The sequence below is a fragment of the Delphinapterus leucas genome, chromosome 2 (genome assembly GCF_059928025.1).
Source record: "Delphinapterus leucas isolate spDelLeu-1000000601 "Yukka" chromosome 2, BTC_Dleu_Yukka2, whole genome shotgun sequence".
Lineage (NCBI taxonomy): Eukaryota > Metazoa > Chordata > Mammalia > Artiodactyla > Monodontidae > Delphinapterus > Delphinapterus leucas.
Window position 1 is genome coordinate 47,173,581 of NC_143130.1, and position 23,147 is coordinate 47,196,727.

Genomic DNA, 23,147 nt, shown 5'->3' on the forward strand with positions numbered 1-23,147 from the left:
TGTTTTGTTGTATGAAAAGCCTCTAAGATGTTTTGTATGATCTGTATATTAATTTTTTAAAGTATATATGAATGCATTTCTTGATGTGTGTTCTATGAATTGTCATGTTATAAATTTTAAATCATGCATTTAACAAGAATTTGATTGGTTATATGATTTTTTTCTCCCCAGCTTTGCTCTTTCTTTTATAATTTTATATAAACAATATACTTTATTATTAGGTTAGTGATTTGAAAGTTTTGAAAATGGTTTATTAATAATGTTAAATTTTTATGTTTTATAAGACTTAAAATATTTTGACCCTTGCTTTTAAAAATACCTTTCCAAATTCTTTTGCAAATTGAGTTGTCACATAGTTTGGATTACTGTCTCTGGAATTGAATTGCCCATGTATACCTAGGTTAGATTTAGGACAGAAAACTTCTCTACTGATTCTAAACTGACTTTTCTGAAAAGTGATGGTGATTTGAACAAATAGGAATCCCCAGGTATCTTTGACAAATTATTAAAGATTCAATACCTAAAATTGGTACTCCCTTGAGTGTATGATTTGCATATCTCACATGGGTTTTGGCTTTCTCAGGCAAGGTTTGTGGTTAACATCATTGATCAGACTCTGCTTTCTAATTTAAAAAAATTAAGCGGTGTTGTTATTCTTTCTTTTAATGATACTCTGACCTGGAAAACTACATGGAAGTTGCCATGCATTTGTCTCCTGGTTAATGAGGTTGCAGCTTAACTAGAGGCATGCACTGTACTTTTAAATGTCTTTTTTTGTCACGTATATTTTGATTAATATACCTGATGAGTGTCAAAAAATATTTGAGAGACTCCTTGAAAAGAAGATGGAGTGTTAAATTACTTTTACCCTAAATTGCATACCTTAATACATGCACATAATTATGACATCACTTCCTTTTAAAATTGTAAAGCTATAGAATGTTAGTGGTGTTTTATTGTAGTAGATTAATGTTATTTTTAAGTGAGCTAAAATTAAGGTGACTTATGGTAGCCAGAACTTGGTTCCTTAATCCATCAGAATTTCTCCATAAGGACCTAGTTTCTGTGGCATACAGTCTATAGTGTTTAGGGAATACTACAGATACCCACTTTTGCAGCCTGAGCCACAGGAGAGGAAGGGAGGAGTTTGCAGGTCAAGTAAACTTTTTGGTCTGAGATTTACTTTAGGACCTGAAAGAATTGAGTGTAAATTTAGGTATGGCTGGTATGCTCCTGTTTTTGGAAATAATGGCAATACTTAATAGTCATTTTGTAAGTTTGTTGTTCTTTTGAAGTTAATGCTTAAGTATAATGTTATACTTTGTATATCATGATTTTTGAAGGTTAAAAAGTTCACTTTCAAAAACATGATTTTAAAGATACTTGATATCTGTAAATTTTTAAATATTTGAAACAAAGTTTTCGTGATAGACATATATAGAAATGTATACCACACACTTATCTAAAATAATTTGCGGTTTGGGGTAACTTCAGTAATATCACAAAATGGAAAGAGAAGGAAATGGGAATGGAACTGCACACAAAGAGCTGTGTGTTCTAGGACGCTGCGTTTTCAATTTATCATAAGAACTGAAACAGTTTATTAAATTTATCTCCAAAACGTCTGCCTCTGAACCAGATTTTATTTTGATAACCTGAGGTGCGGGCAAAATCTTTTTAATCAGCCTTTTAGTTGTTACCCAAAAGGCTGGGGATAGTTAGAAGTTGGCATAATGCAGTTGCTTGTGGAGTGGAACAGGGAGTTTTTTAAGTGGCAGCCATTTTATGATGCTGATAATTCTTAGGAATCGGGATTTTTTGAGAAGATTGAAAATAAAGCGAATTGAAACCTGAAATACCGAAGTATCTCCCCCCTCCCCCTTTTTTGTTCTTTGGTACTGAAATAAAGGGCAGCTTGGTAGTTAGCGCCGGCAGCAGCTCTCTGAGCCCCTGGCATCTTGGTGCAGGTCCAGCTCAGTCACAAAATGGCTGTTCCTTTGTGCCGCAGCGCTGACAGACATACTGCATTGCACTGTGTACTCGCCAAACAGCAGGAAGTTGCCGTGCCGAGTTCAAAGGCCGGCCGGCGCCGGCGCCGACTGCTGATTGGCTGTGCGCGCGCTTGGTAACAGCGGGTCAACAGCGGCGGCCTGTGGGCAGGCTCCGCCCTGCGACGTCAGGCGCCTCGTCGCCGGGAGGGGCGAACGCAGTGACGTTAGGCTGCGTGCGCAGCCTACGTCGTTCCTCTTTGCCTAGGCAGTCGCACGCCAAGGGGCACGGGGGTGGGGTGGGGTGGGGGGGGGGGAGGGGAATGGAAGGCTGTCTGGGACTTTCCGGTGGGCGCCCTCTCCTGCGCGATTTCGCCCCTGGCGGCGCCCTCCATCCAGCCCTGTGGCCGTCTCCACCCTGCAGCGTGTATTTTTTGCCCATCCCTAGGAATGGTTTTCCTCATTTAGAAGCGGCTTCTGCTTTTGGAGAAAGTAAAAGGCACTAATCGGAAACCTTCAAGTCGAAAACCTGCCAGTTTTTATCGTTTTCGCTTTCCTTTCTCATATCCTAGCGGGTCTTTTTTTTTTTCTTTTTTGTGTTCACTGTGAAGAGATTAGTGAGTTTGTTACCATTGACCAAAAGCGTTTCACTATCAAGAGGAGATATTTTTATTTTAATTGAAACTTGTTAATGGTGTTACAGCTGTTGTTTAATACATGGCTCATAAACAAAGGGAAGATTATTTGAACTTGTCCCCGTGCATTTTTACTTGGTACCAAACATTTTCTCAATTGGCATTTGATGGAGAAAAACTCAGGTCAGTATGTGCAAAGTGATTTATTTTTAAGATTAACAACGGGATAGTTAAGTAGAAAATAGCTAGAGATTTTCACCTGACCAGTAACTACTAGGTTACTAATATTAGGTTAACTTAAACAACAGAATACAGCAATAGGCATCCATAACTGTGCAAACAAGTGTTAGAAAACAACTCTTCTTAAGTGTTAAAGCACTTGCTGAAGAATAGTGACTCCCAAAGCTTGGCCAGTAGTGGAATTACTTGGCAAAATCTTAGGAAACTTCTCAGATCCCCCATTCTGGAAATTTTAATTCAATACTGGTAAACTTGTTAAAATGCTGTAATGATGCTCATGGTCTGCCTTGTTTGGAAACCCTTGCAAGGATTTCTGGTTTAAAAAAAATCATAGCTTACCAACGGTGACTGTAATTTGGTCACAAGTAATGAATTTAAGTAAGATGGAAAGACTATATTGGTGTTTTCGTAATCGTACCCTGGTGAAAAGTTTTTTCTAAGCTTTTGGAGTGTTTTTAGCAATAACTGGAATGATCTGTCACATAGTTGGCAATAGTTCAGAAATTTTTTATTGAGTAAAAGTATGGTACTTTGAAAGAGATGTTTACCTGGGCATATCGTGAGTTTCTGAATAAAGTTTATAGAAGATAAAATTAACTACATTATTAATTGGTTTTGTAGGTTCGCATAGTCTTGGTTCTTTACGAAGAATTCTTTGTGGAAACTTTAGGTGAAATTGGGTTTTCAGTTTTATAGACTCGTTCATCAAAGCTTCTGTAAGTGATTTTTAAAGTATATGCTCAAATATATATGATGAAATTTTTAACAGCTTTAGGGACAAATACTTAAGAATTTGATGATCATTAACATATTAGCAACTTCTGAAGGTGGATATAAAGCAAGAAGAAGAAAGGTTCTTTCTGTGTATTGAGATTGAATTCTGGTTAGTTGTATTAAAATTGTATTTGCTAAATACCCTAAATTAAAAGATAGAATTAAGTAACACTGCAATCGTGTTCCAGGATATGAACTGCTCTGTTGTAGATGTAATAAATATTGTTACTATGTGAGTTAAAATGAATATTATGATATAGCAGTATATCTGTGAACAGTTTGCATGCCACTTGGAGCCAATTAACTTTAAAGAACCAGAGTATTAGGTCTGTTCATTGAGCTTTCTATGGGTTTTCCTCCTGTGTGCAGAATGTAATGAAATGGCAAGAAAAGTGCTGATTAATCTTTCCTCTTTCTTTTGGATTCTTGTTTTGAAAACCTGCAGTTTCCAATTGATATTTGGCTCTTTGGAGAGTAACATCTTTTGTAAAGGTTAAGGAGTTGCAGGAAGGTGGGCAAACAGTATTTCATAAGAAGCTTTAGTCATAAAAAGTTTTAGCAAGTTGTTGTTTGAGAGATGAATCTGGAAGTTTAGTTGAATTTTACCTGACAGAATGTGAAACTCACAGATTTTATAATTGACTGGTTTACTTACCCCTTCCCATATACAGCAAACCCTGACAACTGTGAGAGATACCTCCTACAGCCACCTATTTTCAGACTCCTGTCATTCATTACTTGTGACCAAATTACAGTCACCATAAAATGTGGCACAGTCAACTTGCTCCTGACATAAAAATTAAGTGACTGCTCTGTGTGACATTTGGTAAATTTATTCTGGGCATGAGCATCAGTTTTTTAAGGTCTTTTAGCTTTTTTGTTTGTTTTGAAAACCTTAGAACTCAGTTGACTTTCTTAAGGAGGGCGTTTTAGCGAAGAAACGGTGTTCTTTTTAATCACCCAAGAGTTATTTTGCATACATATAAAAACAACTGTGTTGGCCTACTTAGCTGGTGTTTGGTACTATAGCTGAATAATTCCCTCCTGCATTTCAACCTGATTGATTGGGCATTGAATTCAAATTCATACCTCACCAAAATTGCCTATTACTACTTCTTTGGAACTTCAGTGTTGTTAGTATAAATCCAAACAACAGAAGTTGACACAATTCACCAAATGCCCAGGGTCTGTTTTATGTTTATTTTGTTTTCAGTAATTTAGCACAGTGTTGGAGCACATATTTTATATGTTATGACCTTGCCCCTAATCAGTCTAAACTAATTGATAAGGGAAGTCTGGGGGCAGAGACCCTTTTATTAAAAGCTCTTCTACTGGGTGTATTGGAGGTGGGGGGACAAGGCTTTGCTTGGTGAAATAAATCATGGAGAATGTAGGTGTATGGAAGGCACTCATGCTGCATTTCAAAACAGTTCCAATTTAGCATCTTACTGTTAATATGTTTGGTTAAGTCCCTTTTTTTCTTCCAGTTTTATTGAGATATAATTGACATACAGCACTGTATAAATTTAAGGTATACAGCATAATGATTTGACATACATACATCATGAAATGATTACCACAATAAGTTTAGTGAACATGCATCATCTGGTAGATACAAAATTAAAAAATTGTTTTCCTTGTGATGAGAACTTTCAGGATTTACTTTTTAAACAAGTTTTATATATAACATACAGCAGTGTTAATTATATTTATCGTGTTTTACCTTACATCCCTAGTACTTATTTGTCTTATACTGGAGGTTTGTACCTTTTAGCTGTCTTGATTCAATTCCCCCTCCCCACAGACCCCTCATTACCCCCCCATCCCCCAACCCTGTCTCTGGTCCACAAATCTGATCTCTTTTTCTGTAAGTTAGTTTGTTTTTGAAGTATAATTGACCTACAACATTATGTTAACATGTTTGGCTAAGGTTACCATTTTTGTTATTTTAGTGATAGCTTCTGGAGAGTCCCTACAGTTTAGGGGAAAATGTGATTACTCTGATATTGATGGGGAGAGTGTTGCAGAAGAGCAGCAGCTAAGGCATCATTCTAAAGATAGTCTTGATTTTATACTTAGGATCCAGTTCTGATGAGTTATTTTGTAATTTGTGAAGTCTTTAACTGTTCCTTCCGTGCCGGGCAAGAGCTGTGTACAATGATGGGCACTAGTGCAGCATTTACTTTAGTACTGAAAACTTTTCTTCCCAATTTAGGCTAATGAAGTACACTGTTGGAATTCTCTCATTTCTGAAGTGTGGATATGGGACTTCCCTGGTGGTCCAGTGGTTAGGACTCCAAGTTTCCACTGCAGGGGGCTCGGGTTCGATCCCTGGTCGAGAACTAAGATCCCGCATGCCGTGCGGCACCGCCAAAAAAAAAAGTGTGGATAATGACAGTCTTCACTGGGTTATGAAGATTAAATCACACAATGCCTATAAAGTATTTAGCAAAGAGAGACTGTTACACTGAAAGTACTCAGTAACTGCAAGCTGCTAGTAATATTTTATTCCTAATGCTTCATCTTTCTTTCTCTAAGTCCCTCTTTTTTTTTTTTTATACATTTATTTATTTATTTTTGGCTGCATTGGGTCTTTTGTTGCTGTGCGCGGGCTTTCTCTAGTTGCGGTGAGCAGGGGCTACTCTTCGTTGTGGTGCTTGGGCCTCTCATTGCAGTCGTTTCTCTTGCTGTGGTGCATGGGCTCCAGGCATGCGGGCTTCAGCAGTTGTGGCTCACGGGCTTAGTTGCTCCGTGGCATGTGGGATCTTCCCGGACCAGGGCTCGAACCCGTGTCCCACGCATTGGCAGGCAGATTCCTAACCACTGAGCCACCAGGGAAGTCCCTCTTTAAGAGCCAGGCTGCCCGTGAGGTTCTGTGGCTGGTGGCCTGGCCTCCCACAGGAGTCTGGTCTATTTAGGCAAGTTAGGAGAGAGATTTGTTAAAATGAATTTAGGAGGCAGGTCCTCTTTTAGTTAGTTGAAACCTTGGGTGTATTTTGCAGTTAATCCTTTAATTGTTTTTATTTTTAAAATTTATCCCCCTGAGAAACCCAGCCTTTTGAAAGGAGCATATGACTCTTTCTGGAGTAGACCAGCTTGTGTGAGTCATAGCCCTCCTCTTGGCAGTCACTCTGAGTAGATGCCTTATTTCCTCCTTCTGGAGCTGGTAATTATTGCCCTGGTTTACCCTCTGCCTCACTTCCCTCTCAAGCTGTACAAGAGTGAATAATTAATACCAAGGTGCAGTGCTGTTTGGATATAAATGTAACTACAGTAATATTTACAACAAAATTTAATTGGCGGGACTTCCCTGGTGGCCCAGTGGTAAAGAATCTGCCTTACAATGCAGGGGATGCAGGTTTGATCCCTGGGCAGGGAACTAAGATCCCACATGCTGCGGGGCCACTGAGCCCACACACCTCGACTAGAGCCAGCGTGCTGCAAACTACAGAGCCCACACGCTCTGGAACCCGCGTGCCACAGATAGAGGGAAGCTCGTGCACCACAACGAATATCCCGTGTGCTACAGCCAAGACCCGACGGAGCCAAAAATAAATAAATAGATAAATAATAAATAAATCTTAAAAAAAATCTAATTGGCTGTAGCTTGCTTTTACTAATCAGTCTTCACCATAGCGGCATTTGATTTAACATAATGCCTAATGTCCAGTTTATTCTGTTAGACCTATAGTCTCATGATCTGTGTTTTGGGTTTCCCCTGCTTTCTTCATTTCCTTTACTTTTGGTTTGAGTTGTTGAATTCTATTTTTTGTTTCTACCTCAGACCTTGGAGAGCTTCTAAAAATACCAATGTCCAGCCCAACCCCTGTGATTAATTTTTAAAAGCTCTCCATGTGTTTCCAATTTGCATGTGTTTCCATATGTTTGCATGTTTCCCCATGTGTTTCAAATATTCTGATGGAGCACTTGTTACATTTTTTTCTAATCCTTTGTCTCTCCATTCCTTGTCCTATTTTCTCAGTTCCCTTTTTAGGGCAGCTTGAATTTGGAGGTCTGGAAGCAATGGGGGATGGGGTGCTGATAAGGGGGAGTTGTATGCTTGATGGAAGAGGAAAAGTTTCCATTTCAGTGTCATGCCAGATCCTGCTGTAGCATACCTTTGAAATGTTTATACTGATGGGATTTTTTCACCTCCAATTGCTTTAAATTCTAGTGCTATCTCTTCGTTACTGTGATTGTCTACTTGAACCCGTTTAGAGACCTCCAAAAGTTTGGATTCCAGAATTAACTTTGAACAGTTACATTCCGTTCAGAATTCCTTTTCCCCATAGCTGATAAAGGTAACTTAGGGCTAGAGCAGTGGCCCTGGGCTGTGCTGTGAATCAGTTATTTAGAGTGGTATCTGTCACCCACTGGTGGGTTGTGAATTGTAACCAGCGTTAACAACAGAATAAGAGAATAGAATATAAAAATAAACCTCAGGGTATTGCATTTGTATGAGTTACTTCTTTGTCCAGTCGTGGCTGGTAATCTTTCATTTGGATTTTGTCATGAAGGAAAATAACATGTGGTGAATACCAGGGTAGATTTGCATTTTATTGAGTGTTCACTGTGTCAGGCACTGTTTCAAGGAGTTTTGAATGTATATTTTATTTAGTGTGAGGGTTAGTGTAGCAGAAATGATAGTGACCTCCTTCCACTACTAGCATTCCCAGGTTAACTGTCACAGAGCTTTCCTTTTTTGAACTTCTGTGGGTGGTCCTGCGTCCTGCTGAGCTCTTCTTACACTCATGTCATCCTGTTCCTTCAGTGGGGTTGTGTACTTAATGAGGATTTATAGTTACTTCTCCTGCCCGTTTATTCTGGTTCTGCTTTCAGTTGTGCAAACCAGTAGATGAAATGATCGTTGAGATTTTTCATTGAAAACTGCTTTGATTGTTTTGGAGAGATTCAATAATTGCTAACAATAGTGCCTACTATGAGCCTGCAACTTGTTCTAAGTCCTTGATATGTGTTACTTTGAGTTGTCCTCACATCAGGTCTGTGAGGTAGGTAGGATTATCACCCGTCTTTTGTAGATGAGAAAACTGAGGCACAAGGGGGAATAAAGGGTAGATAGAACTGGATTGAGACACGGGCAGTTTGGCTCCAGGATTAGATAGGTAAGAGGAAACTATGTAGGTGATTGGGGAAAGTAGTAAAACTGTAGACTAATTCTGTACTCTGTTTGTCTTAAAAAACTTTACATTTTTAAAGAAACCAAAAGCTGAAAATCACTGGTGTGATTTATGCCAGAGACAGATTGCTTTTCAAAAGGCGGTGATTTTACATGGAAAGATTCAGGTTAACTTGTATCCAGTGATTTCCCCTGGGGGTAGTTTGACAAACCGATGGGGGAGTAGTACGAGGAAAGGTGGTGGGTGGAGGGGTGCTGGAGACGAGAACCTGGCCCTCCTCTGGTTGGACAGACTCCAACACCACACATGCACTTTGGATTTGGCCACAGTTTGTAGAGACTGAGCTTTGCTTCTAATTTTTGTTTTTTGTTGTGGTAAACTTAATTCCAGCATAGGCTTTGCATCAGAATCACTTGTGAATTTAAAAAACCCGGGCCCATACCTGATTGGATTTGGGGGGTCTTGTAGTGGGAGGGGAGGGGAGGGGGGAGATTGTCGGAAGGGCTCCAGGTGTGTCCATTGCAAAGCCAGCGTTGGGAACACTTGTCCTATAGACATGCCCTCTGGGGAAATGGTTCCTGAGTGTGGTGGCTGTCAAAAACCTTAATTAGAGGGCGCCTTCAGTTCCAGTTGATGATGCTGGTTGATTTGACATTAAAATGGAGGCAGTATATGGCTGGTAAGTTGTCATTTTGAGGGAAGGGGGTGATGGGTCAAATCCTTGCAGTGTTCCAGTTCCCTTGCTTGATTAAAAAGTTTGTTTCCTCTAAATTTAGCTTTATATAGGCATTTAAGTCCCCAGATTTACTTGATAAGAATCACCTGAGGTGCTTGTTAAACATATTCCCAGGCTTCTTCCCTGGAAGTTTTGAGTTCAGTCATTCTGGGGTGGTGTCCAGGAATCTGTATGTTGAGCAACAGCCTCCCTTGATTCTTGCACTGAGGCAGGTTTGGGAAATAAGGGCTAATGGGACGGGACTTTGGGTCTCTTTTCTGTTTCTTTTTAGCTGTAGAATCTCGGGCAGGAACCTCTGAGCTTGTTTCTCTATCTTTAAAATAGGAGTAAGGGTATATAGTATGTCTCTCTTGGGGAAGTTAGAATTAAGTAAAATACTGTTTTTATAACACTAGTTTTCAGCTTGGGGACACCACCTCCTCCCCCAGCAAGACTTTTGGCAGTGTCTGGAGGTATTTTGGGTTCAGGTCGGGGTGCTGCTGGCATCTAGTGGGTAGAGGCCAGCGATGTTGCTCAACATCCCACAATACACAGGACAGACCCCTTATTCCCCCCCAACAAAAAAACATAAATAATGCTGAGTGTGAGAAACTGGTCTAAAACACTAAAGTGCTTGCCACAGTGAGTGTTGGCTGTTATTAAGAAAGTTGGGAGGCCTCACTTTTCCTTTTCTGTGGCCTGATTCAGGGACTTCACTTACTTCCTATGACAGTGTTGTGGGAAGTTCCACATTTACTATTGAGGTTAGCAGCCAGGACTTTTAAATCTCCTTTGAGCTTTGGAGTTGCTAACTTATAAAAGTCTAAAACTGTAGCCTGAAAGTTGTTAATAAGGAAAGATAAGACTCAAAGGGCTGAAAGGAACTCCTGGTCAAATAAGTTCATCTAACCTCAGGGTTCTAAATGTATGTAAATACATCAGTTGGTATGGTAGATTATAGGGAGAGTTCTCTCTGTAACTGCCTTTCACCGCATGAAGGGTTAGTCTTCCATGTTGTTACCCGAGTAGAAAGCTTGCCTCGCCTTTTATGTTAATCCTTAGTGCTCTGCCAGACCCAGATTGGGATAGGTATTTGCCAAATGAATATTTAATTTGTACCTTACCCAGGCTTCTTGTTACAATTCACTTTCCCCTAATGATATGTATGCCTGGGTTCCATTTGTTTAATGCTTCCTAAACTATGTAGGACTACTCAAATGTTTACTGGTTATTGGGGAGCAGAGTAGCATAATAGAGATAAAGGTGCCTTCTGCCTGGCACCAGTTGAAAATTTTAGAAGTATGGTTATTAAAAGTAGATTTTTTTTTCCTCCTTTATCATTGGGTTTCTTAATCTTGGGGTGGGGTGGGCTGGTTTACTGATGGGACTGAATTTAACCCTTTATCTTCTGAAACTACACAGCATTTTGTGTATTTTGAGTGTATTTTGTCTCTTACATATATGTACTTTTTTCTGAAAAGAGGATCCTTAGTGTTTCCAGTGTTAAAGTGAGTTTCAAAAGAATTGCCGAATCCTAGGAAGGTCTGCTCCGGAATACTGATCAGTTCTTCAATGTTAGAAACAGCTCTTTTTTGAGAAATTAAGAAAAATTCAGGGAAGTTCAAAGAATAAAATTAAAGTTTTCAACAAGCTAGATATAGTTAAAATCCTATTCACCCCTTTTCCCTAGTCACTTTCATGAACTTGGCATATAAAAACCTTGGCATTTTTAAAACGCACATGGTTCATGTAATATATTTTGTGTTTAAAAAAATATGATAGTTTTGAAATTGTCATATTGATATTTATAGATCTGATTCATCCCTAGTCTTAACTGTTGTAGTTAATTGCATAGTATGAATGTTTCACATTTTATTTTTGTATTTTCATACATGAACATTTAGGTTATTTCCTTTTTTTTATCTTATGAGCAGAGCTCTGAACATTTTTATACTTTCCATTTCCTGCACACATTTGATAATTTGTTTAGGTTATATACCCACTGATTAACTCACACGATTCATGCACATTTCTAGGGTAATATGCCAAATAGCTTTCCAAAGCTTCTACTGATTACTTTTTCAGTAATGGTATATGAGTACTATTTTCCCTACTTTCTCATGATACTTTAATGTTAACCAGACTTTAATTTCTGCCAAGCAGATTAATGTAAAATAATATGTTGTAAATACACTTCCCAAATTACCAGTGAGGTTTAATTACCTTTTTATATGTTTATGGGCTATTGCAGTTTGGGTTTTGTAATTGTCCATTTCCTTTGCCTAGTTTTTTATTGGATTTTTCTTTGCTATGTAATTCTTCATATGTTGTATGTATAAATCTTTTGTTGTGTATACACTGAACTTTCTTTTCTCAGTCTCTTACTTGTCGTTGAAACTGGTTTATAATGTAGCTTATTCTTAAGAATCATAGGACCTGAACTAGAGGTGGAGGAGATCTTAAAGGTACTGTTCAATTTATTTAAGGAGCTACATCCAGTATTTTTTTCATCAGTAAGAAACTCGTGACTTAATCTTCGCCTTTCTGTCCTCTTATGACACACAGAAGTGACTTGTCCTGCGCCACCCTTGGAATGATTCTGGCCTTAATCTCTTGTTGGGTGGCTTAATAATCTGTTTAACTGATTATGACAGGGACAGCAACACCACTTAGAGGTTAATAGTAGTGTGGATTTCATAATTCAGGCTGTGGGGCTTGGGGGGTGACATACACACACTTGGGCTAGGCCTCTTATGTAAAATGAAGAGAAGGATTGGAGGGGAATGTTTGCAAATGGCACAGAAGTGCTCCACAAATGTTAGCTATTTTAATATTGATAGAACATAGTCTGGAGATAAACTCTATGGAATTCCAGTGTAGACGGCTTTGCGTTTTTACCAGATTTTGCTTTCACCACCACCACCAACAAAAAATACAGCTCTGCCAAGCAGTTCGGCCATTTTGTAAGTTTAGGAAAATAAACAGTACCCAGTAAGTGCTGAAATGGCAGCTCTTGGGCCGAGAACCCGCAGGCTTGCTCTGTAGCGAAGTGTTGCTGTGCTGCCCTCTTGTGGTTATCTGGGAAGCGGTGCTTAAAAATTAAAAATGGAACAATAGCTATTAATGCTGCTTGCTTTCAGAGTCCAGTTGTAAGAGACACTTAATCACTCCATTTTTGCCAGCTTCAAAAAGGATTTTGAACAGATGTCAAATCTTTTTTATCAGTGAGTGAAAAGAAGTAAGCTTTTTTTTAAATAAGCATTTTTCTATTGGAATTGAAAAACTCCCAATTTTGACTTGTCCCTTTTATTTATTTTTGCATTGTATTTCCCTTGTGATGATTGTTCAATCAAATTATAAAACTTGTTTGCAACTTAGGTTTTGAGTAATTTTTAGGTAAACTTATTTTTCATGAGGATTCTGTATTTATGGTGGTAAATCATTCCTGGAAATTCCATTTTTAATTGCCTTATAACTGTTAATGCCATTGGAAATCAGGTAATTTTATTACTTTAGGTGAAAGCTTAGCTAAAGGACTACTCACCCACTAACTTGATTTGTTCCTTTTTTCAGTCCTGTGGACATCCCACATCTCCTACTCTAAATCAACATTACAAGCTACAACTTAATATTGATAGTATTTAGTATTATCATTCAGCATTAATAGTGAATCTGCATAATATTTCAGGAAATATCCTGCCTTTGGAATGAATAATTAGACCGTCAGTGCCTTAAATGTGAAGGTATTTATAGCTTTTTCCTAAATATTCTTTTTCTCTTTCAGCATTTAGAAACTTGTCCTCCTAGGAGAAGTATGCAAATTAATTCATTTACGCCTTTATTAAGGCTTATTTTTAAAAATGTTTTTCCCCCCGAATATTATTTTAGGTCTCTTAAATCTGACTTGTTTTAGAAATGATGGGAAAAAAAAAACAAAAAACACTTGGTCTCACCCTCATTCATATCTTTAGCTCATTTTGTATAGGATTGGGGATACTTAACATCCCTTGCCTTGAATTTGACTCTTTTGGTTGGATTTTTTATGAACCATTTGAAACATTAAAAAGATACTTACATAACAAATGACTATGAACTCAACCACTCAGCCTCAGTCATAAAACCCACCAATATCATTTTTTTTTTTCCTTTGGTCTGCGTCAGCTCTTAGTTGAGGCGTGCAGGATCTTTATTCGTTGCGGCACAGGCTCTTACCTGTGCGCGGGCTTCTCTCTAGTGTGGCGTGCGGATTTTCTCTTTCTAGTTGTGGCGCGTGGGCTCTGTAGTTCGCGGCACGCGCTTAGTTGCCCTGTGGCATGTGGGATCTTAGTTCCCACGGACCAGGGATCAAACCCGCGTCCCCTGCATTGGAAGGTGGATTCTTTACCACTGGACGACCAGGGAAGTCCCCCACCAATATCATTTTCTGATTACATCTGCCTCCCTCAACCCCCAGAGGTAAATACAATTGTAAACTTGATGTTTATCTTTTCTTGGGTTTGACTTTCAGAGTTACTAATTTTTTTTTTTTAATTGCACCAGTAAGTAGTTCATGGAATCCACTAGGTACTCAAATAACCCATCCCACAGAGTAAACCACTGTTAGCAATTTGGTGATTAAAATGTATTTATGCACATAGACATAGATGTGTTTTTTACCTAAAAGGTGTTATATGTATTTTTATGTTTCCAGAGGTCACTTTCCTACACAAACACAAACACAGAGCTGCACATGAAGGCTTATATACAAAGATATTATAGTTTTATTGGTTATAGTGAACAATTTGGAAATCTAAATACTCAGAAATACAGAGATATGGAAGTGTATCACGGATATTTGTTGCTGGTAGGTTAAGAGAACAGTTTAAAAATAACCTAAATGTTCCATTAATAAGGGGGCAGTTTAAATAAATGTAGTGTATTCATCCTATGAGGCAGTTCAAAGAGAATGAGATATTCATATACACACATATACCCTGATGTGGGAATTGGCATTGGATGTTTACATCACATTTGCAATGATTTATGTCACAGGTTAAAAGAGGGCACAGGCCTGAGATGATCTAGGACGGAGACCCAAGCCATGGAGGCCAGAGCCTACACCTTTTAACTGTACTTCCTCTTTTATCCTCTTGCCTGGTGACCACCTTCTGAGTGGTCACAGGTGGAGAATAAGTGACTTAAGATGCCTTAGTCAGCTGGACTAGTCAGCTTTCCTGTGCAAAGGACCAAGGAGTCAGTAAGTATAATGAGGCCTTGTAGGTACTCAGTCGCTGTTACAGGGTTGCCTGACTGGTTTTGGATGTTGTGTAACAGGGATAAGGTTTATTTTCTGAGTCTCTAAGGCTTTGAACTCTTGTGGTAAAATAGAATATGGGCTTTTTAGAGCCACACTTGAGGTGGAATTCCTGCTCCCCTCCCCGATTCCGCCAGCACTTTCTAGTTTTGTCATTGACCAGGTTATTTAAAACTTTTTATTAATTTTTTCATCCTTCACATGGGAATAATAGTGTCTAAAAGCGTTGTTCTGGGAAATAAGCAAAGTGAAAATGTAACGTACGCAGCGTATTGCCTGGCACCTGTTAGATGATAGGCAATTAAGAAATGGTCTTCCCCTTCTGCTCCCCTTCCAAGGTGGACGCCCTCCCCCTCCATTTATTCTCATTGCTTTCTCATCTTAACTAAAGTCCCTTCAACTGCGTTGTGCTTGCTGTGGGCCACACTGGACATTCCCAGTGTACTCTCCCGTTCATTCTGTGGACATGTTTGTCAAGTGATAGTGCCTCATTTCTAGTTTGGAAGGGAGTGGTGGTAAATAACAAAAATACAAAGCCTCTCTCTCTCTTTCTTTTTTTTTTTTTGAGCCTTTCTGGCTTCGTGCCGTGTGTCTTTTATCTCCTGGTTGCTAAACTTGGGGTCCTTTCTGCTGATGTTACTCTAGGTTGTGGGTTGCTGCTTGCCTCCTCCTCTGCTCTGCCTCTTCTAAATGAAAAGATAGTTTTTAAGCGGAAGAGTTGAGTGAGCTGTACACTTTTTTTCCTGTAGAGTCCATCAACTTTAGTCTTTTTGCTTTAGAGTATCCTCACTCCTACCAGCATGCCCATGAATTACTTTTTAACTATTGGAGAACAGGGGGTGGTATATTGCCTTCAATTTTCCCTGGCCGCCTTTGTGTGGCTTCTGCTTTCATCTACCTACTTACCATTGCTCTTTCCTGGGGGGGGTTTGGAATGAGGAAGGGGTGGGGGTGTGTGGAAGCCAATGGCAGTCTTCATTGGGTTAGGCTCTTTGTTTATTCTTTTCTGTTAAGTCTACCAGGTCTGGGACTCACTGCAGGAGATTTCAAGGCAGGAGTTCTGGTTTGGGGTTCATGTGTATGTTTTAATTTGCACCTATTTTTGAGAACCACTGATTGGATAATTGCAGCCAGATTGCATTTTTATTCTTTGGGTGACTCCGCCCTGGTTTTGTTTTGTTCTGCGTTGGTTGCTTTTTTGTTTGTTCGTTCGTTCATTTCATTTTGGTTTGGTTTTGTCTCCCTCTTAAGGAGGGAGGGACTGATGATGAACAAATAAGACTTAGTGGATTCAGGCAGATGGACCTGGTTTCAAATCCTACCTGTGTCATCTTGGGAGAGTTATTTAACTACTTCTGAGCTTCAGTTTTTCCTCATCTGAATGAAGGACAAAATAATAACCCCCTTTTAATTTTTTTTTAAAAAAGCTAATCTATATAAATTAGGTGGCATATGGCATCATGTACATACTCAGGAAATGGTAGCTATTAGGGATGTTGAGAATGGGACTAATGACATTGTTTGCAAATAAGACTATAAAAGTGAATTAGAAAATTTTGATCTTGTATTACCAAATTACTATCTGCTGTCATATTAACGCTAGGATTTTTATTTTAAAACAGATTTATGTGGCAGTTCTTAAATATTTAATTTTTTTTTTTTTTTTTTTAATTAAGTCATTCAGCATCTGAAGAAGCTTCGGGTTCAGACTCAGGCAGCCAGTCGGAGAGTGAGCAGGGCAGCGATCCAGGAAGTGGACATGGCAGCGAGTCAAACAGTAGTTCTGAATCTTCGGAGAGTCAGTCAGAATCTGAAAGTGAATCGGGAGGTTCCAAATCCCAGCCAGTTCTTCCAGAAGCCAAAGAGAAGCCAGCCTCTAAGAAGGAACGGATAGCTGATGTGAAGAAGGTATCGGCTTTGCTGTACAGTACAAACGTGCTGTGAGCTAGGACCAGCTAGCAGACCTTTGTTTCCCACAGAAAACTCCTTAGTGTATCTTGATAATGAAAACTCATCTACAGCCACCTTTTCTAATAATATACTGTCTGTGGGTCTGAATGGGGGATGCTTTCTGCTCTACTCGTTAGACACAGGGCTATAAGGAAAATAATTACATAAACCATCAAATTATAGGGCAGAAAGACCAATTTTTGTTATTTTGGTTTTTAACATTTAAAAAAGGTGGTTAAAATATATATTTTTTAATACAGCACTGAATTATACCAGAGAAAGTCGTTCACAGATGATTGTGGAATGCAGTTGTAGTGTGATGGATAATCCCAATTCAAGAATAAGGGTAGTTTTTGTTCTATTGAAGAATGGAAGGAGAAATACTCCTCACAGAAAAGAAATTATCTGTACCTAGGCAATGTAGGTACTCTTTGCTTAACGAGAATCTTCCAGCAGAGAATGCAAAAAGGCAAAAATTGAGTTGCATAGCATTTTTTCATTGATGTCCAAACTTCGGGATGCATCCCTTTTGGGGAAGAATTAATGACTTGGTCTAGTTAGTCATGAGAAATGCAGCTGATGTTTTAAAATTCCCTTTTGAGAGAATTAAGTTAGAATCACTGAAAATATAAAAAAGATTGCTTTTAGAAATTTAGAAGTAAAATGTCTTAAAGAAACTAAAAGCTTTATGCTAAATCAGTTTTTCTTCTAAAATACAAACCTACATCTGCACACAAAGATTTTTGTAGTGATACAAACAATTTAAAGTTACCTGCAAGTTTTACAAAATAGCTTCAACAATCCTGAAATTAAAAAACAAAAACTGCTTTTATCTCTTGAAACAGAATTGGGATTAACTGTGTTATTTCATTTCTTCTATTCCCAGCGTAGTCATTGCTTAATGGTAAGTGACGCTTAAGAGCTGGTGGGAGGTTGGGGAGTGCTGATAGTCGTGTTAGGGATAGGAAGATGAAAGCTGTCCTTGCTAATTAACTCGTCACCAGAGAAGTGACCTTCTAACACTCAAGTGTTGTGCTTTGTTGCCTGCTCAGTGTGTGGTGACCTTTCACAAGAGACATTTCAGGTGGTGACCTATTTCAGAAAGACCCTGAATGTCGAAGTACCACTTAGAGATCTTCTCTGAGTGTCCTGCAGAAGGTCTTGCTTGGCCATTTTTTAACTTTCTTCTGTACAGGGGAGAGTTCTTTACTTGCAGAGAGTAAAAGAAGCCATAGAAAACACGAGACTTGCGTCAGGTGTTTAAAACTTTACTGAAATCATGCTCACTGTCTGGAATTCACAGTTTAACTGTAAGACCATATACATATATATGAAACTCCCTTTAAAGAGATAAAGGGGAATAAGACTGAATTTTAAGATAGAAGTACAGCTTTAGGCAGAAATATTAAAGTTAAGGTGGTAAGTTCCAAAAAGTTAATAAATACATGGATGAATGTACTAGCCAGTTAGAATGATTGGATTGTGACTTTAAAAATTATTATTCTAAAATGAGCTTCTAAAGAAAGCTCTTTGTTTTCTGTACACACTTCCCTTTCACATGGTAGCTTTTTATTGAATAGTTGAATTAGATATCATTAGCCCTCAAAAGGACAAACAGGAACACAAGATGATTTTAGGATGTATGTATTACAGTATATACTGTGATAAAGTCCCAACAGGTGAGCCAGAATGCCTGTCTTTTTAAATGGGAAAACTAATTGATGTAGTGCCATTTAAAGCATTGAGCCACCCAGTTAATAAAAGCTCCGTAAATACCTGTGCTGAGTCATTTCATAGCTCTAGGAGAGGTCCAAGAAAGGGTGGGGGAGGGGCAGGCAGGCAGTGCTAGAGCAAAGCTCTTTGCTGCCTTCCTTTCTCTGCCCCATTTGTTCAGAGTGTTTGGCATGTGCTGCCTCTTTTGCCTAGATTTCCTTCTGCTTCGTTATTACTGACTCCTGGTTGGACCTTTTGTCCTCCAACTCATATTATTCTAAGGTTGTTAAGGATTTTCTACTTTTATAAACTGAATTTATAAACTGAGGATGCTGGATTACATGATTATATGGCTTCTGGTTCTAAAATGCCTCTTCCTAGAACATCATGCTTGTTACCTTTGGAGGCCTTGTTTTTCTTCAGCTTACTTATCCTTCCTTGGCTTAGTGACGTTATGTGTTTTTGGATTGTCTTTCATCATTTTTGTCTTTTTGGGGGTCCACTTTCCACACATTTCACGATGAGCCTCAACCTGTGGCTTCTCCTCTTGCTTCACTCCAAATATTTTCATGACATTAGCTGTCACCCGTGTTTCGATGACAAACCCACATTTCTAATCTTGGCTTTTTCAAGCATCTCTTCTATGTGTTTACCTCCTGTTGAGCATCTTCACTTCATTGTTCCACAATCCGTTTAAATTCATTTTTGCCTATAGGTGATTTATTTCATTAAAAGAACACACAACATACCTGTTAATAGTTATCTGTGGGAAGGAGAGTGAGGCTAGGGGTTAGACTAATTGTTAGAGGTGGAAGAAGGGGGGCCTTTTATAATTTTTTATATTTATTGATTTGAGTCTTTTAATAAAATAGTGTCAGTATATTGTGAAAAAAATGTTCTCTTCAACTGATTCCTCTTTAAACTTTGTTTGATCACTAGTGAGGATCCTTACTAAAAATCAGGTCTTAAAGGCAAAGGGTTAACTACTGTTAGAGAATAAAATGAAGTGTGCTAGAGCAAGGGTGCCACTGGGTCTCATTCTGAGAACTTCTAGCTAAACATAAGAAATACCGAATTTGCCTGTATCTGGCATGTTACACATCCTGAGGAATTAAAAAAGTATGCAAATGCACTGATTCTTATTTAATGAGAGTTGGTGGTGGGGCCCTGCTGATTTTTTTGAGTTTCTCAGATGTGAGTCTTGTGCAGTCAAAGCTGAAACTGAAAGCATTAGGGACTTAAAATTCATCAGTAAATATTTTGTCTTTAGTGGAAGCAGTTGTTCTCTTATGTTGCCATATTATTCAACTGTAAGTTTATATTTTAACAATGGGTAAGCAGTGTGACCTCTAGTTTAAAGCCATTTAGTAATGAAGAGGCATCGTTACAACTTTAATGAGTTCTCGGATAATATGCCTTATTCTTTTTAAAGATGGTCCTTCACTGTCTCATAAACAAAGCTAACAAAAAACCCCTTTTGATATATAACCAAATAACGAATTGAATTCTCTTAAATTGAAATACGTATTCCAGTAATGTAAATAGTAAATGGGGGTCAAGAAAAAACGATTCACGCGTGGTCTATTAATTTTACAGATGTGGGAAGAATATCCTGATGTTTATGGGGTTAGGCGGTCAAACCGAAGCAGACAAGAACCATCACGATTTAATATTAAGGAGGAGGTAAGAAAAAAAAATGTTTCAAGGTGATACATTCAGACTCCTTAATTATCTTATCCTTTTTGACTCTGATATGTATTACCATTAACGAGACTGAGCTTCAGGCATGGGAGTTAAGTGACTCGAAAGTGAGCTTTCTCAATCTAATACAGAAGAAAAGCCACATGTGGCTTTTAAAAAAATAAAATTACCAGAAAGATCATGTTTTGTGATGCTCTAGTAGAGAGTTAGATCATGTAGAGAGTTAGATCATGTCATGTGAATGCTCTAGTAGAGAGTTAGAGTATTATATAGAACTGGCCTCAAATTCTCTTTTTTTTTTAATGTTTCTCATAGTGCAGTTGATTATAGCAAGAAGTTTACTTTTTAAAATACCTAGTTTCTAAATCTTCTAGATTTTGTTACCTGGGTAACTAAGCAAATGTAACAATGGAAGTAGTTTCAGATTTACTGCTGAGAAAGGAAGGAGAGTTTGCTTAAGTATTTTATTTTACCTAAATGGTTTAAATTTGGTTTCCTAGTTCATTTTTAATGTGCAGTATAAAATGTTTAACACATATTTACTCTCTGATCAAATTGTCAGAGATTGAATAGATTGATGGTTTTTAAAATTAGTGTTATGTACTGGGTTCTGTTGTTTCTATAGAATCAGACCTTTTCTCAGTTTGTGTGATGTTTTTACGGAAATCCTCTTAAGTTTTACCTCTATGTTAGGTTTATAGACTGCATTCTGAAGACACGTTCTTTGGTCTCTCAGTGAAATGTCCCCTCTCTGCATTCTTAGGAGAACTTTGCTATTCTTAAATATATAATATCTTTCTGATGAAAGTTAAATATTAGTAGCCAACGGTTACTGAGTTTGGGGTAGTAAATACACTTAAAAAATTTAATTGACCGTAACACCTGCATTGCATTTATGGTGTTTTATTTTCAGTGACCTCTGAGCTGGTTTACCTTAGCTACCTTTCTTTTTTCCATGTTTGTTATAACCAGCCGCATCTTTTCTCTTTTGTGTATAAATTAACACATTCTCTGTAGGGCACAAGACTAACAGCAACGGGAGTACTTTGCCAATTTGCTTAACTTGGGAGAAAAAAGTTGTTCAAATGTCTGTGACTGTAAAGTTACTTGGCCTTGTGCTTTTAGCAGAGGGCTGCTGGCTCATGACTGAACATGCTCTTTAATGAGTCTGAAAGGAAACAGGTCCGTAGTCACCGCCTTTAATGGCACACTAAATGTGTGGCATTTTTGTGTGACAGTCTATATCTGCAGCATTCAGTTTGGTCTCCATTAGACATGTGTCTTTTAAAATGTGTATTAATTAAATTTAGGTAAAATGAAAAATCCATTCCTTAGTCACACCAGTCACATTTCAGGGGCTCAGTCACATGTGGCTGCTGGCTGCTCTGTGGGCCACTGCAGATACAGGACATGTCCATCATCACAGAAAATTTTATTGGACTGTGTTCTTTCAGAAGTCAAGCTGAAAAAAATATTTCCTGGCGTTTGTGTTCTTTCAGAAGTCAAGCTGAAAGAAATATTTCCTGGCGTTAGAAGTAACTCGGCAGTAACAGACAAATTAATTTTCAAAGCAAAAGAAAAGTGAGCACCACCAATCAGATGCTTAGGTTTCTTTCTGTCTAAAAACTCATATTGAATATATTGAGTAGATTGTTGAACCAGGGGGTAGTGTTATCCCTAAGAACTGTGAATTAAAGTCTGTAATCATTTTTTCCCCCTCACACACTGAAGGCAAGTAGCGGGTCTGAGAGTGGGAGCCCAAAAAGAAGAGGCCAGAGGCAGCTGAAAAAACAGTAAGTCTTTCATGGGGGAAATTACTTAATTTGGTAGTTTGGAGCATGTGAGCATTTCTGGGACTGCCTTCATCGTGTCTGTAGCGCACCCCAGGGCCCAGAGTCCACTTCTGTCTCTTGCTATCTTGGATTCCTGTTCATCTGAATCTGCTGCAGCAGCAGTGGCATTTGAAGCCCAGGATTCTTAGTTTTTCACATGTAGGTGTTAGGCTACTTTTTGGGGCAAACCCCAGCTATTCCATCTGATTTGCCCAGTTAGCCCAATTATTTTTTTTCTTAAAAATGTGCACAAATATCAAACATAGAGGCATTTGGTATTCTATTGTAGATAAACAAGGAACACATTTAGATGGGCTGTTTTTCCTATTCATTTGTTCTTTGGGTTGGCATGGCAAAGTTATATTGGTTGGACACCCATTTTAGTATGAAATTTCACATTGTTGTTTCCATGTAGTTTTACTATTGCAGTTCATAAGCAAGAAAATTTTAATTCATGGGCTTAATATGAAATCCCTTTATGATATAGATTATATATTTGTTATTTTAAAACTTAAAAAATTCTACTTATGGTAAAAAAAATTTGACTTTTTTTTGGGGGGAGAAATAATTAAAAAAACCTTTTTTGGGGGGATGTGTGGATCCCTTTGACAAACTGAATTCTACAGCCTGTCCCCTCAGAAGAATACTCAAAACTCTGCACACAAATTCAGGGGGTTCTCATGGTAAACGATTGTCCTTGGCTCCCACTGAGAGCCCCAGTTATATATTCTCTGTTTTAAAGTATGAGTGATCCTTAATTTAAGTGTTTGGCCTAAAGCAAAGTAATGTGAGTTTTTAAAATCCATTTCCTCCTCTCCAAAATAGAGTAATACTTATTCTGCTGACCTAACAGGGTTATTAGAAACTATGCTAAGAAAAGTCAAGTAGTATTTAATATTGCCCTGCCCACAGGGCATATGATTTTCATTTGTGTTTTAAATATTTCGTTAGAGTTGGAGAAATGATAACTGTAGGCAAGCCTGTACTTCTTGGCAGCTCAGAAGGCTCTTGTTCCCCAGTCCCAGGGCCTGCTTGGGAGACTCTGTTCTCAGCTTCCCAGGCTAATGGCCTTTTGGGGGCTTTTGGGAAGTCCATGCATGTGCTTTTTCCTCCACCGTCTGGCTACATTCTGCTGGTCTCTTGGCTGGAATCTAAATGGGCTGTACTT

The 23,147-nt window shown here is 38.4% G+C and overlaps 1 protein-coding gene across 16 annotated transcripts in view; it reads left to right on the forward strand.

The window, feature by feature from the left end:
• The window catches only part of CHD2 (chromodomain helicase DNA binding protein 2), a 141,211-nt gene that overhangs the window by 16,822 nt on the left and 101,242 nt on the right, over positions 1-23,147 (forward strand). For 9 of the 16 annotated variants that reach the window (XM_089906846.1, XM_089906845.1, XM_089906847.1 and 6 more), the window contains 3 exons: positions 16,460-16,691; positions 20,043-20,129; positions 21,879-21,940. In XM_089906846.1, coding sequence (XP_089762972.1) covers positions 16,460-16,691; positions 20,043-20,129; positions 21,879-21,940 — 381 coding nt within the window. The other 7 variants (XM_089906848.1, XM_089906854.1, XM_089906859.1 and 4 more) reach the window with 5 other exon arrangements.